Below are 13,236 nucleotides of genomic sequence, written 5' to 3' on the forward strand. Positions count from 1 at the left end.
GTGTCTCCATACAGGATGTGAGGAGTGTGTGCAGAAGAATGGGCCAAAATCCACCTGAGCAATGCAGGACACTAGTGTCTCCATACAGGATGTGAGGAGTGTGTGCGGAAGAATGGGCCAAAATCTACCTGAGCAATGCAGGCGACTAGTGTCTCTATACAGGATGTGAGGAGTGTGTGCGGAAGAATGGGACAAAATCCACCTGAGCAATGCAGGTGACTAGTGTCTCCATACAGGATGTGAGGAGTGTGTGCGGGAGAATGGGCCAAAATCCACCTGAGCAATGCAGGCAACAAGTGTCTCCATACAGGATGTGAGGAGTGTGTGCGGAAGAATGGGCCAAAATCCACCTGAGCAATGCAGGTGACTAGTGTCTCCATACAGGATGTGAGGAGTGTGTGTGGACGAATGGCCCAAAATCCACCTGAGCAATGCAGACGACTAGTGTCTCCATACAGGATGTGAGGAGTGTGTGCGGAAGAATGGACCAAAATCCACCTGAGCAATGCAGGTGACTAGTGTCTCCATACAGGATGTGAGTGAGGAGTGTGTGCGGAAGAATGGACCAAAATCCACCTGAGCAATGCAGGTGACTAGTGTGTCCATACAGGATGTGAGGAGTGTGTGCAGAAGAATGGGCCAAAATCCACCTGAGCAATGCAGGTGACTAGTGTCTCCATACAGGATGTGAGGAGTGTGTGCGGAAGAATGGACCAAAATCCACCTGAGCAATGCAGGCGACTAGTGTCTCCATACAGGATGTGAGGAGTGTGTGCAGAAGAATGGGCCAAAATCCACCTGAGCAATGCAGGTGACTAGTGTCTCCATACAGGATGTGAGGAGTGTGTGCGGAAGAATGGGCCAAAATCCACCTGAGCAATGCAGGTGACTAGTGTCTCCATACAGGATGTGAGGAGTGTGTGCAGAAGAATGGGCCAGAATCCACCTGAGCAATGCAGGCGACCAGTGTCTCCATACAGGATGTGAGGAGTGTGTGCAGAAGAATGGACCAAAATCCACCTGAGCAATGCAGGCGACTAGTGTCTCCATACAGGATGTGAGGAGTGTGTGTGGAAGAATGGTCCAAAATCCACCTGAGCAATGCAAGCGACTAGTGTCTCCATACAGGATGGCAGGAGTGTGTATCCACCTGAGCAATGCAGGCGACTAGTGTCTCCATACAGGATGTGAGGAGTGTGTGTGGAGGAATGGACCAAAATCCACCTGAGCAATGCAAGCGACTAGTGTCTCCATACAGGATGTAAGGAGTGTGTGCAGAAGAATGGGCCAAAATCCACCTGAGCAATGCAGGCGACTAGTGTCTCCATACAGGAGGCGTCTGGAAGATTCATCACCAAAGAATGCTCATTACTGCATAAAACCTAATTTTTGGACATCTATGGTTTGATTTCTTTGCCTGTGTGGATTGAATGGGTTATAACTGACATCTAGTGAGAAATTCATGTCAATAGCACCTTTAGAAATATATTTATTTAGAAAATTGGGGATGTGTCCAATACTTATTTCACCCGCTGTATGTGCCCAGCATCATTCTCTACATTGCTGACAGTGTTGTCTACATTCACTCAAGTAGTATGATTTTGAAAAAGAAAAATCATTAAGTCCAGAACCGATGAAGGCTCCAGCGTTGGACGGACGGGGACATACCCGCAGTCGGTACTGTAATCTGTGAAGAAGTCTTGACACCTAATGGGTTGGATGATTTACAAGTGTAAGATCCATGAGAACCAGGATCCCAGGAGTCTACAGACAAGAATCTGGAGCGGCCGATGGTCGTGATGTTCTCAGAGATTTCTTCTCCATCTTTTAGAAATGTCACATTGAGTGGCCCCGATCCCTGGACGTGGCACTCCAGGAAGACATGACATTGATCTCCATGTATCGTCTCATTCACCTTCCATAGCGTTGGCTCAATCACTGGTTCTGTAAGAAGACAGAGCAGTATGGTCAGAAGACGGTCCTCCAACCTTCATCTCGCCTTATCTCTGACCTCCCTGGCCACATGGCTGCTCTATACTCCAAGGTTCTGCTCTTCTTTTCTGCTTCCCCCCAATCTGTGCTCTGGAACCGGCAGCATCTGCAGATCCTAATGATGTCTCCTCTCTGGGGACATCGCACCCCAGACCCTGTCAAGCCTCAATAGTGCCCCAGCCTGCTTTCCCAGTACTGACTCTGGTTATCCTCATCTCTGTAGCCACCATACACCAAACCTTTATGGCCTATTGTCATGTACATTGGCACAAAAGGGAGCTGGAACCAGGGGTCCAACCAGAAAGGTCCATACCTAGACTGGGACGAGGGTGAGGAGTTCCTTAGATTGCACACCCTGGTTTAGTGAATGACAAGCAGTCACGAATTTCGTATTACAAATATTTCACCCAACTAAACCCAAAGTCATCACCTCCATGTCTATAAAGATAACGGGGATTAGTATTAAAATGGCAACAAATGGAAATAGCCGACTGCACCGATGTCCACACATACACGGCCCAATCATGACCACCACATGCCGTTCACTAGGAGGACTGTCCTCACCTCACCTCAGGTGGGTCATATGGAGGCAATGAGTTAGGGTGGGTCTTATTAGGACCTAAGAGGGAATGTTGGTAGGTGGAGTTCATCCACGGGACTCACCGATCACATGGAGATAGATGATGGCCACCACTCTCATGTTCACCACTTGCTCGTACGTTCCGCTGTCATCTTCTGTCAGGTTTCTCAGTTCGATTTCCCCACTTATCATGAAGTTGACGCGCTTAATGTACGGTGGTCGGATATTCGCGATGCCGTGATAATTCAGTATAAGAATGTCTCTGAGTTTTTTGAAGTCATAAAAAGTTTCTTCAGTGATTTTGATTGGAGGGAAAGTCACGGAAGATCCAATGACCCGGTAAATCTCATGTTTCCTGATAACAGGGTTTACTAACAAAAGAAAAAAAAAGAAAATGAATAAAATCACAAAACATAACATGTAAGTAAAACGTTACAAGTAAGGAAACATGGGATGGTTTATAAAAGTGCAGGTGCAAAAAAGTGCAAGTGCATGAAATATAGATGTATATTGCAAAAATATAACCACAATGGATATATACTTCACAAAATGACAAAGTATAAGAGCGCCAAATATTCCCAATATAAACAATTATTTATTTAATAAAAAATTCCACACCACAGTGTAAGTAAACAAGTGATCACTAGATCATGTACATATAAAATGTTCCAGATGACAGTAAAGATATGCAAGTAGACAAGATTCACAAACAACTTAGAGCATAGGACTTAACTTAGGCTGAAAATATAGCAGTATTCAGCACCCAAATTTTGGAGTCTATCAGTCCATAAGGTCCAGGCACATATATGCTGTTGCTCTTTCAGAAGTCCTTTTAATATAGGTGAATCGTCCACTTAGATGTCATATAAATATTCCTTCTTAGTTCCTCCGCCTCGACGCGTTTCCCCACACGGAGAGTGTGGTTCATCTGGAGGCTATGAGTTTAAATACATTTAATCAGCATCAAGATATACAGGGATACACAGTTTTAAAAACATTATCACAGTAGCATCAAACAAATAGAGAACCAACAATGTATTTAGTACTTGCCCAAAATGAAGGTTAGGTGTACAGGTCCATGGCACCAGATAGACAGGATCAGCAATGGTACAGACGATGCTGTGTAGATGACCACCACTGTCCAAGTGATCGCCATGGAGCTGAACCACCATATAGGTATATATATACCAAACATTATTCAAAACACCTGAGGGCACAACAGGGCGGAAACTACCGGATGTCCGGTGTACGCCCCCTACATGACGCGCGCTTAATGCACGTGCCATACGGGGGCCCAAAGGGATCAATACATTTGCCGTCCAGCGATACTGAGACCCGACCACGCATGCCCAGTATCGCGAACTCATTGTGCCCGCGTCAGGACGGATGCCTGCTCGGGTCAAATTACATGGACGGGAGAAACAGAGACTTCTGCGCATGCGCGCGGCCTCCATAGATACAGAAAGAGCGTCCCAGGAGAGCCGCGTCACATGGTCCAATGAGAAGATCCTCAACACGCATGCGCAGTATCATAGAGATAAGACTTAGATATTTTTCACCACCGCCCTTGAGAATCACTCAGAAGGCGGTGTTTAAATTATTTTACCTGGGCTGGTGGGAGGAAACGGTAGTTTTTGGGGGGGAGGATGGGGAATCTCATCAATGTATCGGACTTTGGGTCCGGTACATTGACGACATCCTCATCCTCTGGACAGGGTCCATTTTTGATTTTGAGCAATTTGTTGGGGGTCTCAACAATAATTCCCTAGGGCTTAGATTCACTTACACCTGTGATCACAACTCAATTACCTTTTTGGATCTGGTAATAGTAAAAGATGTAAGAGGTAGAATTCAGACACTCACGCATCGTAAGCCTACGGCAACGAATTCATTATTAAAATGGGATAGTCATCATCCTCTTGCCCTTAGAAAAGGTATTCCAAAGGGGCAATTCCTGCGTATACGCAGGAATTGTTCCAGAGAGGATGATTTCAAAAAACAGGCCGCAGATCTTTTTGATCGTTTTTTGGAGCGTGGGTACCCTAGGCGTATTTTACAGCAGTCGTATGCTTATGCCCAGAATACTAACCGACATTCGCTTATGACCCCGAGGATACGTGAAGACAACTCTAACATCACACGTATAATCGGTACCTTTGACACCCAATCAGATAGAGTGTTTTCGGTCATAAAAAAATATTGGGGGATCTTAAGGGCTGACCCTGACCTTTCCAAACATATTTCAAAATTGCCATGTATTACATATAGGCGAGGGCGTTCTTTGGGTGACATGCTGACCCACAGCATGTACCAGGCACCTAGACCAGAAGGAACTTGGCTGGACAGAAAAATTGTTGGCATGTTCCGTTGTGGTAATTGTAAATATTGTGGATCAATGGAACAATGTAAAGGAATAAAGAGTTCGGCTAATGGCAAAACGTTTTATTTGCGTGATTTCAGTAACTGTAGGACCTCCGGAGTTGTCTATAGGGCATGCTGCACGTGTCCAATGGACTACGTGGGCAAGACCCTAAGAGAACTCCGGAGGAGAGTGGGGGAGCATTTATCCGACATTCGGAATAAACGAGATACACCAATCTCCCGTCACATGAATGCGACACATAGGGGTGACTTAACTCATATTCGTTTTTCTGTGTTGGAGCTAGTAAAACCTAACCCTAGAGGTGGAGATTTTGATAGGCTCCTTTTACAGAAGGAGTCAGCATGGATTTTTAAGTTGGGCTCCCTTTCACCAGGGGGGCTTAACGAGCAGCTTATATTTAGTTGCTTCCTCCCGACATAGCTTGGACAGGGTATATACTGTTTAAGGGTCTTACTATGCTTTACTTTGGAAGTTTGCCCACTTAAGTAAGGGGTTTCTATATTATTGGTTATTATCATAATTATCTTTGTAAGTGCTTGCCTCAGGAATATATAAAATGTATCTATATACATGGTATTGGCCATATGTATATCTATGTAATCTATGCTATTATGTCTAATGTAATCAAACTTGGCCATATGTATATCTGTATATCACAATAGGCCATATGTACATTATAATTGGCCATATGTATATCTGTGTAACTTATGTTACTATGCCTAATGTAATCATACTTAGTATCTATATTGTCCTCTTTACGCCTCAGGGCCAGGGGCGGTAGCTCTGATTGATGCGGTGTCCATTAAAATAATTTAAACACCGCCTTCTGAGTGATTCTCAAGGGCGGTGGTGAAAAATATCTAAGTCTTATCTCTATGATACTGCGCATGCGTGTTGAGGATCTTCTCATTGGACCATGTGACGCGGCTCTCCTGGGACGCTCTTTCTGTATCTATGGAGGCCGCGCGCATGCGCAGAAGTCTCTGTTTCTCCCGTCCATGTAATTTGACCCGAGCAGGCATCCGTCCTGACGCGGGCACAATGAGTTCGCGATACTGGGCATGCGTGGTCGGGTCTCAGTATCGCTGGACGGCAAATGTATTGATCCCTTTGGGCCCCCGTATGGCACGTGCATTAAGCGCGCGTCATGTAGGGGGCGTACACCGGACATCCGGTAGCTTCCGCCCTGTTGTGCCCTCAGGTGTTTTGAATAATGTTTGGTATATATATACCTATATGGTGGTTCAGCTCCATGGCGATCACTTGGACAGTGGTGGTCATCTACACAGCATCGTCTGTACCATTGCTGATCCTGTCTATCTGGTGCCATGGACCTGTACACCTAACCTTCATTTTGGGCAAGTACTAAATACATTGTTGGTTCTCTATTTGTTTGATGCTACTGTGATAATGTTTTTAAAACTGTGTATCCCTGTATATCTTGATGCTGATTAAATGTATTTAAACTCATAGCCTCCAGATGAACCACACTCTCCGTGTGGGGAAACGCGTCGAGGCGGAGGAACTAAGAAGGAATATTTATATGACATCTAAGTGGACGATTCACCTATATTAAAAGGACTTCTGAAAGAGCAACAGCATATATGTGCCTGGACCTTATGGACTGATAGACTCCAAAATTTGGGTGCTGAATACTGCTATATTTTCAGCCTAAGTTAAGTCCTATGCTCTAAGTTGTTTGTGAATCTTGTCTACTTGCATATCTTTACTGTCATCTGGAACATTTTATATGTACATGATCTAGTGATCACTTGTTTACTTACACTGTGGTGTGGAATTTTTTATTAAATAAATAATTGTTTATATTGGGAATATTTGGCGATTTTTGTATAACTTGAATATTCCCGGGACGTTGTTGATCCTAAAGAAAAATTTTTTGCTAAAGTATAAGAGCGGCCTGCTCAGCTACAAGTAAGGAAACATGGGCACAAAGTGCAAGTGCATAAATATAAATGTACAGTGGAAAAATATAACCACAAAGGACGTATACTTCACAAAATGACAAAGGTTTTGAAGTATTACATCCCTTGTGGTGCACATTTTTGCAGTGTGCATTTATATTTTATGCACCTGCACTTTTTTGCACCTGCACTTGTGTGTATATGCTGTCTGTCTTCTTTTAATGCATATCTAATAAATTGTTTATATACATCGGATATTCCAGAGGCTAATTAGAACCTTGATAACTTTCCCTGCTATTTAAACTATATGTGAGTTTATGGTCTATGGGAATAAAACTACAGATCAAGGTGGGTCTATTCCTCCTCTCCCATTATTGACGTCAACCGAAATAAAGATCCCAATCACATTGGCTGCACAGAAAAAGAAAACCAAACTGGAGGAAGAACAGGTTACACCTACAAGAAGTACCAGAAAAAGAAGCTTGTGGCTAACCACCAGCGGGGACAGGATCTGTATAAGAAAAGCAGCAGCCTGGAAAGGTGCTAGACACAAAAGTGTGGAGCGATCCTATCTATTATATGAATGACGACCAATATGGGGAAAAATCCACTATTCAGCTCTGCAATGTTAGGGAACAAGTGAGGAAGAAAATCAACCCAAATGTAAAAGCCTAAACTTCTCCAAAAAAGGGATGTAAAAGGCACGAGGAATACGAGGCTACGGGGGGAGAAGCAGCATGAAACCAACCAAAGTATAAGAGCAGCCTACTCAGCTACAAGAATGGGAGGTAATAGGAAAAGAAGATCAGAGCCGATCAGGCCATGGTGGAGACCAGCATTGAACCAACCAAAGTATAAGAGCAGCCTACTCAGCTACAAGAATGGGAGGAAATAGGCAAAGAAGATCAGAGCCGATCAGGCCATGGTGGAGACCAGCATGGAACCAACCAAAGTATAAGAGCAACCTACTCAGCTACAAGAATGGGAGGTAATAGGAAAAGAAGATCAGAGCCGATCAGGCCATGGTGGAGACCAGCATGGAACCAACCAAAGTATAAGAGCAACCTGCTCAGCTACAAGAATGGGAGGAAATAGGCAAAGAAGATCAGAGCCCATCAGGCCATGGTGGAGACCAGCATGGAACCAACCAAAGTATAAGAGCAATCTGCTCAGCTACAAGAATGGGAGGAAATAGGCAAAGAAGATCAGAGCCCATCAGGCCATGGTGGAGACCAGCATGGAACCAACCAAAGTATAAGAGCAACCTGCTCAGCTACAAGAATGGGAGGTAATAGGCAAAGAAGATCAGAGCCCATCAGGCCATGGTGGAGACCAGCATGGAACCAACCAAAGTATAAGAGCAACCTGCTCAGCTACAAGAATGGGAGGAAATAGGCAAAGAAGATCAGAGCCCATCAGGCCATGGTGGAAACCAGCATGGAACCAACCAAAGCATAAGAGCAGCCTACTCAGCTACAAGAATGGGAGGTAATAGGCAAAGAAGATCAGAGCCCATCAGGCCATGGTGGAGACCAGCATGGAACCAACCAAAGTATAAGAGCAATCTGCTCAGCTACAAGAATGGGAGGTAATAGGCAAAGAAGATCAGAGCCCATCAGGCCATGGTGGAGACCAGTATGGAACCAACCAAAGTATAAGAGCAGCCTACTCAGCTACAAGAATGGGAGGTAATAGGCAAAGAAGATCAGAGCCCATCAGGCCATGGTGGAGACCAGCATGGAACCAACCAAAGTATAAGAGCAATCTGCTCAGCTACAAGAATGGGAGGTAATAGGCAAAGAAGATCAGAGCCCATCAGGCCATGGTGGAGACCAGCATAGAACCAACCAAAGCATAAGAGCAATCTGCTCAGCTACAAGAATGGGAGGTAATAGGCAAAGAAGATCAGAGCCCATCAGGCCATGGTGGAGACCAGCATAGAACCAACCAAAGCATAAGAGCAATCTGCTCAGCTACAAGAATGGGAGGCAATAGGCAAAGAAGATCAGAGCCCATCAGGCCATGGTGGAGACCAGCATGGAACCAACCAAAGTATAAGAGCAATCTGCTCAGCTACAAGAATGGGAGGTAATAGGCAAAGAAGATCAGAGCCCATCAGGCCATGGTGGAGACCAGCATGGAACCAACCAAAGTATAAGAGCAACCTGCTCAGCTACAAGAATGGGAGGTAATAGGCAAAGAAGATCAGAGCCCATCAGGCCATGGTGGAGACCAGCATGGAACCAACCAAAGTATAAGAGCAACCTGCTCGGCTACAAGAATGGGAGGTAATAGGCAAAGAAGATCAGAGCCCATCAGGCAATGGTGGAGAGCAGCATGGAACCAACCAAAGTATAAGAGCAATCTGCTTGGCTACAAGAATGGGAGGTAATAGGCAAAGAAGATCAGAGCCCATCAGGCCATGGTGGAGACCAGCATGGAACCAACCAAAGTATAAGAGCAATCTGCTTGGCTACAAGAATGGGAGGTAATAGGCAAAGACGATCAGAGCCCATCAGGCCATGGTGGAGACCAGCATGGAACCAACTAAAGTATAAGAGCAACCTGCTCAGCTACAAGAATGGGAGGTAATAGGCAAAGAAGATCAGAGCCCATCAGGCCATGGTGGAGACCAGCATGGAACCAACCAAAGTATAAGAGCAGCCTGCTCGGCTACAAGAATGGGAGGTAATAGGCAAAGACGATCAGAGCCCATCAGGCCATGGTGGAGACCAGCATGGAACCAACCAAAGCATAAGAGCAACCTGCTCAGCTACAAGAATGGGAGGTAATAGGCAAATAAGATCAGAGCCCATCAGGCCATGGTGGAGACCAGTATGGAACCAACCAAAGTATAAGAGCAACCTGCTCAGCTACAAGAATGGGAGGCAATAGGCAAAGAAGATCAGAGCCGATCAGGCCATGGTGGAGACCAGCAAACAAAAGCATAAAGGCTGCTTTACACGCAGCGACATTGCTAGCGATGTCGCTGGTGAAAGCGCCCGCCCCCGTCGGTTGTGCGTCACGAGCAAATCGCTGCCCGTGGTGCACAATATCGCTAGGACCCGTCACACGTACTTACCTGCCTAGCGACGTCACTGTGGCCGGCGAACCGCCTCCTTTCTAACCGACGTCACACGGCAGCCGTCCAATAGAAGCGCAGGGGCGGAGAGCAGCTGAAAGGAAGTGACGCCCACCTCGTTACCGGAGGACGCAGGTACGATGTTGTTACTCGTACCTGGGGTGTCACACGTAGCGATGTGTGCTGCCTCAGGAACGAAGAACAACCTGCGTCCAGCACCAGCAACGATATTTGGGATTAGAATAACGTGTCAACGATCAATGATTAGGTGAGTAATTTTGATCATTAGCAGTCGTTCGTACGTTTCACACGCAACGACGTCACTAATGAGGCCGGATGTACGTCACGAATTCCATGACCCCAACGACATCTCGTTAGTGATGTCATTGCGTGTAAAGCCCCCTTAAGAGCAACCTGCTCAGCTACAAGAATGGGAGGTAACAGCAAAGATCAAGACCATCCTGTCCATGGTGGAGACCAGCATGGAACCAAACAAAGTACAAGAGCAACCTACTTGGCTACAAGAATGGGAGGTAATAGAAAACAAAGATCAGAGCCATCCTGTCCATGGATGGAGACCTGCATGGAACCAACCAAAGTATAAAAGCAGCCTGCTAGGTTACAAGAATGGGAGGCAATAGGCAAAGAAGATGAAGGCCATCCTGTCCATGGTGGAGACCAGTATGGAACCAACCAAAGTATAAGAGCAGCCTGCTTAGCTACAAGAATGGGAGGCAATAGGCAAAGAAGATCACGGTCATGCTGTTTATGGAAGACCAGCATGGAACCACTCAAAGTATAAAAGCACCCTGCTCAGCTACAAAAATGGGTGGTTATAGCCAAAGAAGCTCAGGACTATCCTGTCCCTGGATAAAGACCAACATGGAACCAATGAGAGTATAAGAGCAACGTGCTCTGCAACAAGAATGGGAGGTAATAGGAAAAGAAGATCAGAGCCATCCTGTCCATGGATGGAGACCAGCATGGAACCAACCAAAGGATATCATCAATTTTCTCTACTAAAAGGCAAAGGACCAAGTGGTGCTGTCCTTGGATTATGAACTAGAATGGCAACCCAAAGGATTGACCAGCCTCGCTACTACAAGGTATAGTATCAATTCATGTTCATGTATGCAGAACTACAATGCTACAAACCCATGGGTCATACCTGCCTACTCTATTACTGGTCTTTGACCAGATTGCCCTCTACTTGGATGGAGGCAGACTATGCCATCAACTCATAGGTCATACCTGTCTGCCCATCTACAAGGCATAGGGCAAAGCTCTCCTGTCCATGGATGAAGAACTGGAATGGCTCCGGGAAGAACTGGCATTTACATGTGTAGGACCAGGCTGTCCTGTCCATGAATGGAGAACTAGGATTACACCACCCTATAGCTCGTACTGACTTCTCTTCTACACGGTATAAAACCAAGCTGCCCTGTTCATGGATGGAGAACCTGGATGACACCACCCTATAGCTCATACTGACCTCTCTTCTACAAGGCATAGAACCAGGCTGTCCTGTCCAGGGATGGAGAACCAGGATGACACCACCATATAGCTCATACTGACCTCTCTTCTACAAGGCATAGAACCAGGCTGTCCTGTCCATGGATGGAGAACCTGGATGACTCCACCCTATAGCTCATACTGACCTCTCTTCTACAAGGCATAGAACCAGGCTGTCCTGTCCATGGAAGGAGAACCTGGATGACACCACCCTATAGCTCCTACTGACCTCTCTTCTACAAGGCATAGAACCTGGCTGTCCTGTCCATGGATGGAGAACCTGGATGACTCCACCCTATAGCTCGTACTGACCTCTCTTCTACAAGGCATAGAACCAGGCTGTCCTGTCCATGGATGGAGAACCTGGATGACTCCACCCTATAGCTCCTACTGACTTCTCTTCTACAAGGCATAGAACCAGGCTGTCCTGTCCATGGATGGAGAACCAGGATGACACCACCCTATAGCTCCTACTGACCTCTCTTCTACATGGCATAGAACCAGGCTGTCCTGTCCATGGATGGAGAACCAGGATGACACCACCCTATAGCTCGTACTGACCTCTCTTCTACAAGGCATAGAACCAGGCTGTCCTGTCCATGGATGGAGAACCAGGATGACTCCACTCTAGAGCTCGTACTGACCTCTCTTCTACAAGGCATAGAACCAGGCTGTCCTGTCCATGGATGGAGAACCAGGATGACACCACCCTATAGCTCATACTGACCTCTCTTCTACAAGGCATAGAACCTGGCTGTCCTGTCCATGGATGGAGAACCAGGATGACTCCACTCTAGAGCTCGTACTGACCTCTCTTCTACAAGGCATAGAACCAGGCTGTCCTGTCCATGGATGGAGAACCAGGATGACACCACCCTATAGCTCATACTGACCTCTCTTCTACAAGGCATAGAACCTGGCTGTCCTGTCCATGGATGGAGAACCAGGATGACTCCACTCTAGAGCTCGTACTGACCTCTCTTCTACAAGGCATAGAACCTGGCTGTCCTGTCCATGGATGGAGAACCAGGATGACTCCACTCTAGAGCTCATACTGACCTCTCTTCTACAAGGCATAGAACCAGGCTGTCCTGTCCATGCATGAGATCCACAATGCCACCTACCCACGGGTCACACCAGCCTGCTCCACCATTACGCTCATGTCCTGTCCATGGATGGAGCAATTACACATATTGAATTCTTTACATCTTCAACACAAATGTTGCTAGTGATGAACACAATAAAGGATGCGACATAAAATCTGCTGCCTCAGAGGTAACGTAGCTCCATCGCTTCCTCTGTCCTCGGGGCAGCTCTGCAGGTGACTGGAGGATAAGACACAATGTAACAGCAGAATAGTGACTGCAGCTCTGGATGTGACTGGAGGATAAGACACAATGTAACAGCAGAATAGTGACTGCAGCTCTGAAGGTGACTGGAGGATAAGACACAATGTAACAGCAGAATAGTGACTGCAGCTCTGAAGGTGACCGGAGGATAAGACACAATGTAACAGCAGAATAGTGACTGCAGCTCTGAAGGTGACTGGAGGATAAGACACGACGTAACAGCAGAATAGTGACTGCAGCTCTGCAGGTGACCGGAGCATAAGACATGATGTAACAGCAGAATAGTGACTGCAGCTCTGGAGGTGACTGGAGGATAAGACACAATGTAACAGCAGAATAGTGACTGCAGCTCTGCAGGTGACTGGAGGATAAGACACAATGTAACAGCAGAATAGTGACTGCAGCTCTGCAGGTGA

The 13,236-nt window shown here is 46.2% G+C and overlaps 2 protein-coding genes across 3 annotated transcripts in view; one reads left to right on the top strand and one right to left on the bottom strand.

Annotated features, from left to right (window-relative positions):
- The window catches only part of LOC142303893 (uncharacterized), a 59,974-nt gene that overhangs the window by 40,610 nt on the left and 6,128 nt on the right, over positions 1 to 13,236 (bottom strand). For both annotated transcript variants that reach the window (XM_075345757.1, XM_075345748.1), the window contains exons 2-3: positions 2,656 to 2,943; positions 1,669 to 1,944 (exon numbers count right to left, since the gene is read on the bottom strand). In XM_075345757.1, coding sequence (XP_075201872.1) covers positions 1,669 to 1,944; positions 2,656 to 2,943 — 564 coding nt within the window. The remainder of the gene's footprint in view (positions 1 to 1,668; positions 1,945 to 2,655; positions 2,944 to 13,236) is intronic.
- Positions 10,442 to 13,236, top strand: part of LOC142266917 (uncharacterized) — a 58,041-nt gene continuing 55,246 nt past the window's right edge. Inside the window, exons 1-2 of the mRNA XM_075332327.1 lie at positions 10,442 to 10,492; positions 10,986 to 11,065. Of these exons, the coding sequence (XP_075188442.1) occupies positions 10,442 to 10,492; positions 10,986 to 11,065 (131 nt within the window). The remainder of the gene's footprint in view (positions 10,493 to 10,985; positions 11,066 to 13,236) is intronic.

The sequence above is a fragment of the Anomaloglossus baeobatrachus genome, chromosome 1 (genome assembly GCF_048569485.1).
Source record: "Anomaloglossus baeobatrachus isolate aAnoBae1 chromosome 1, aAnoBae1.hap1, whole genome shotgun sequence".
NCBI lineage: Eukaryota > Metazoa > Chordata > Amphibia > Anura > Aromobatidae > Anomaloglossus > Anomaloglossus baeobatrachus.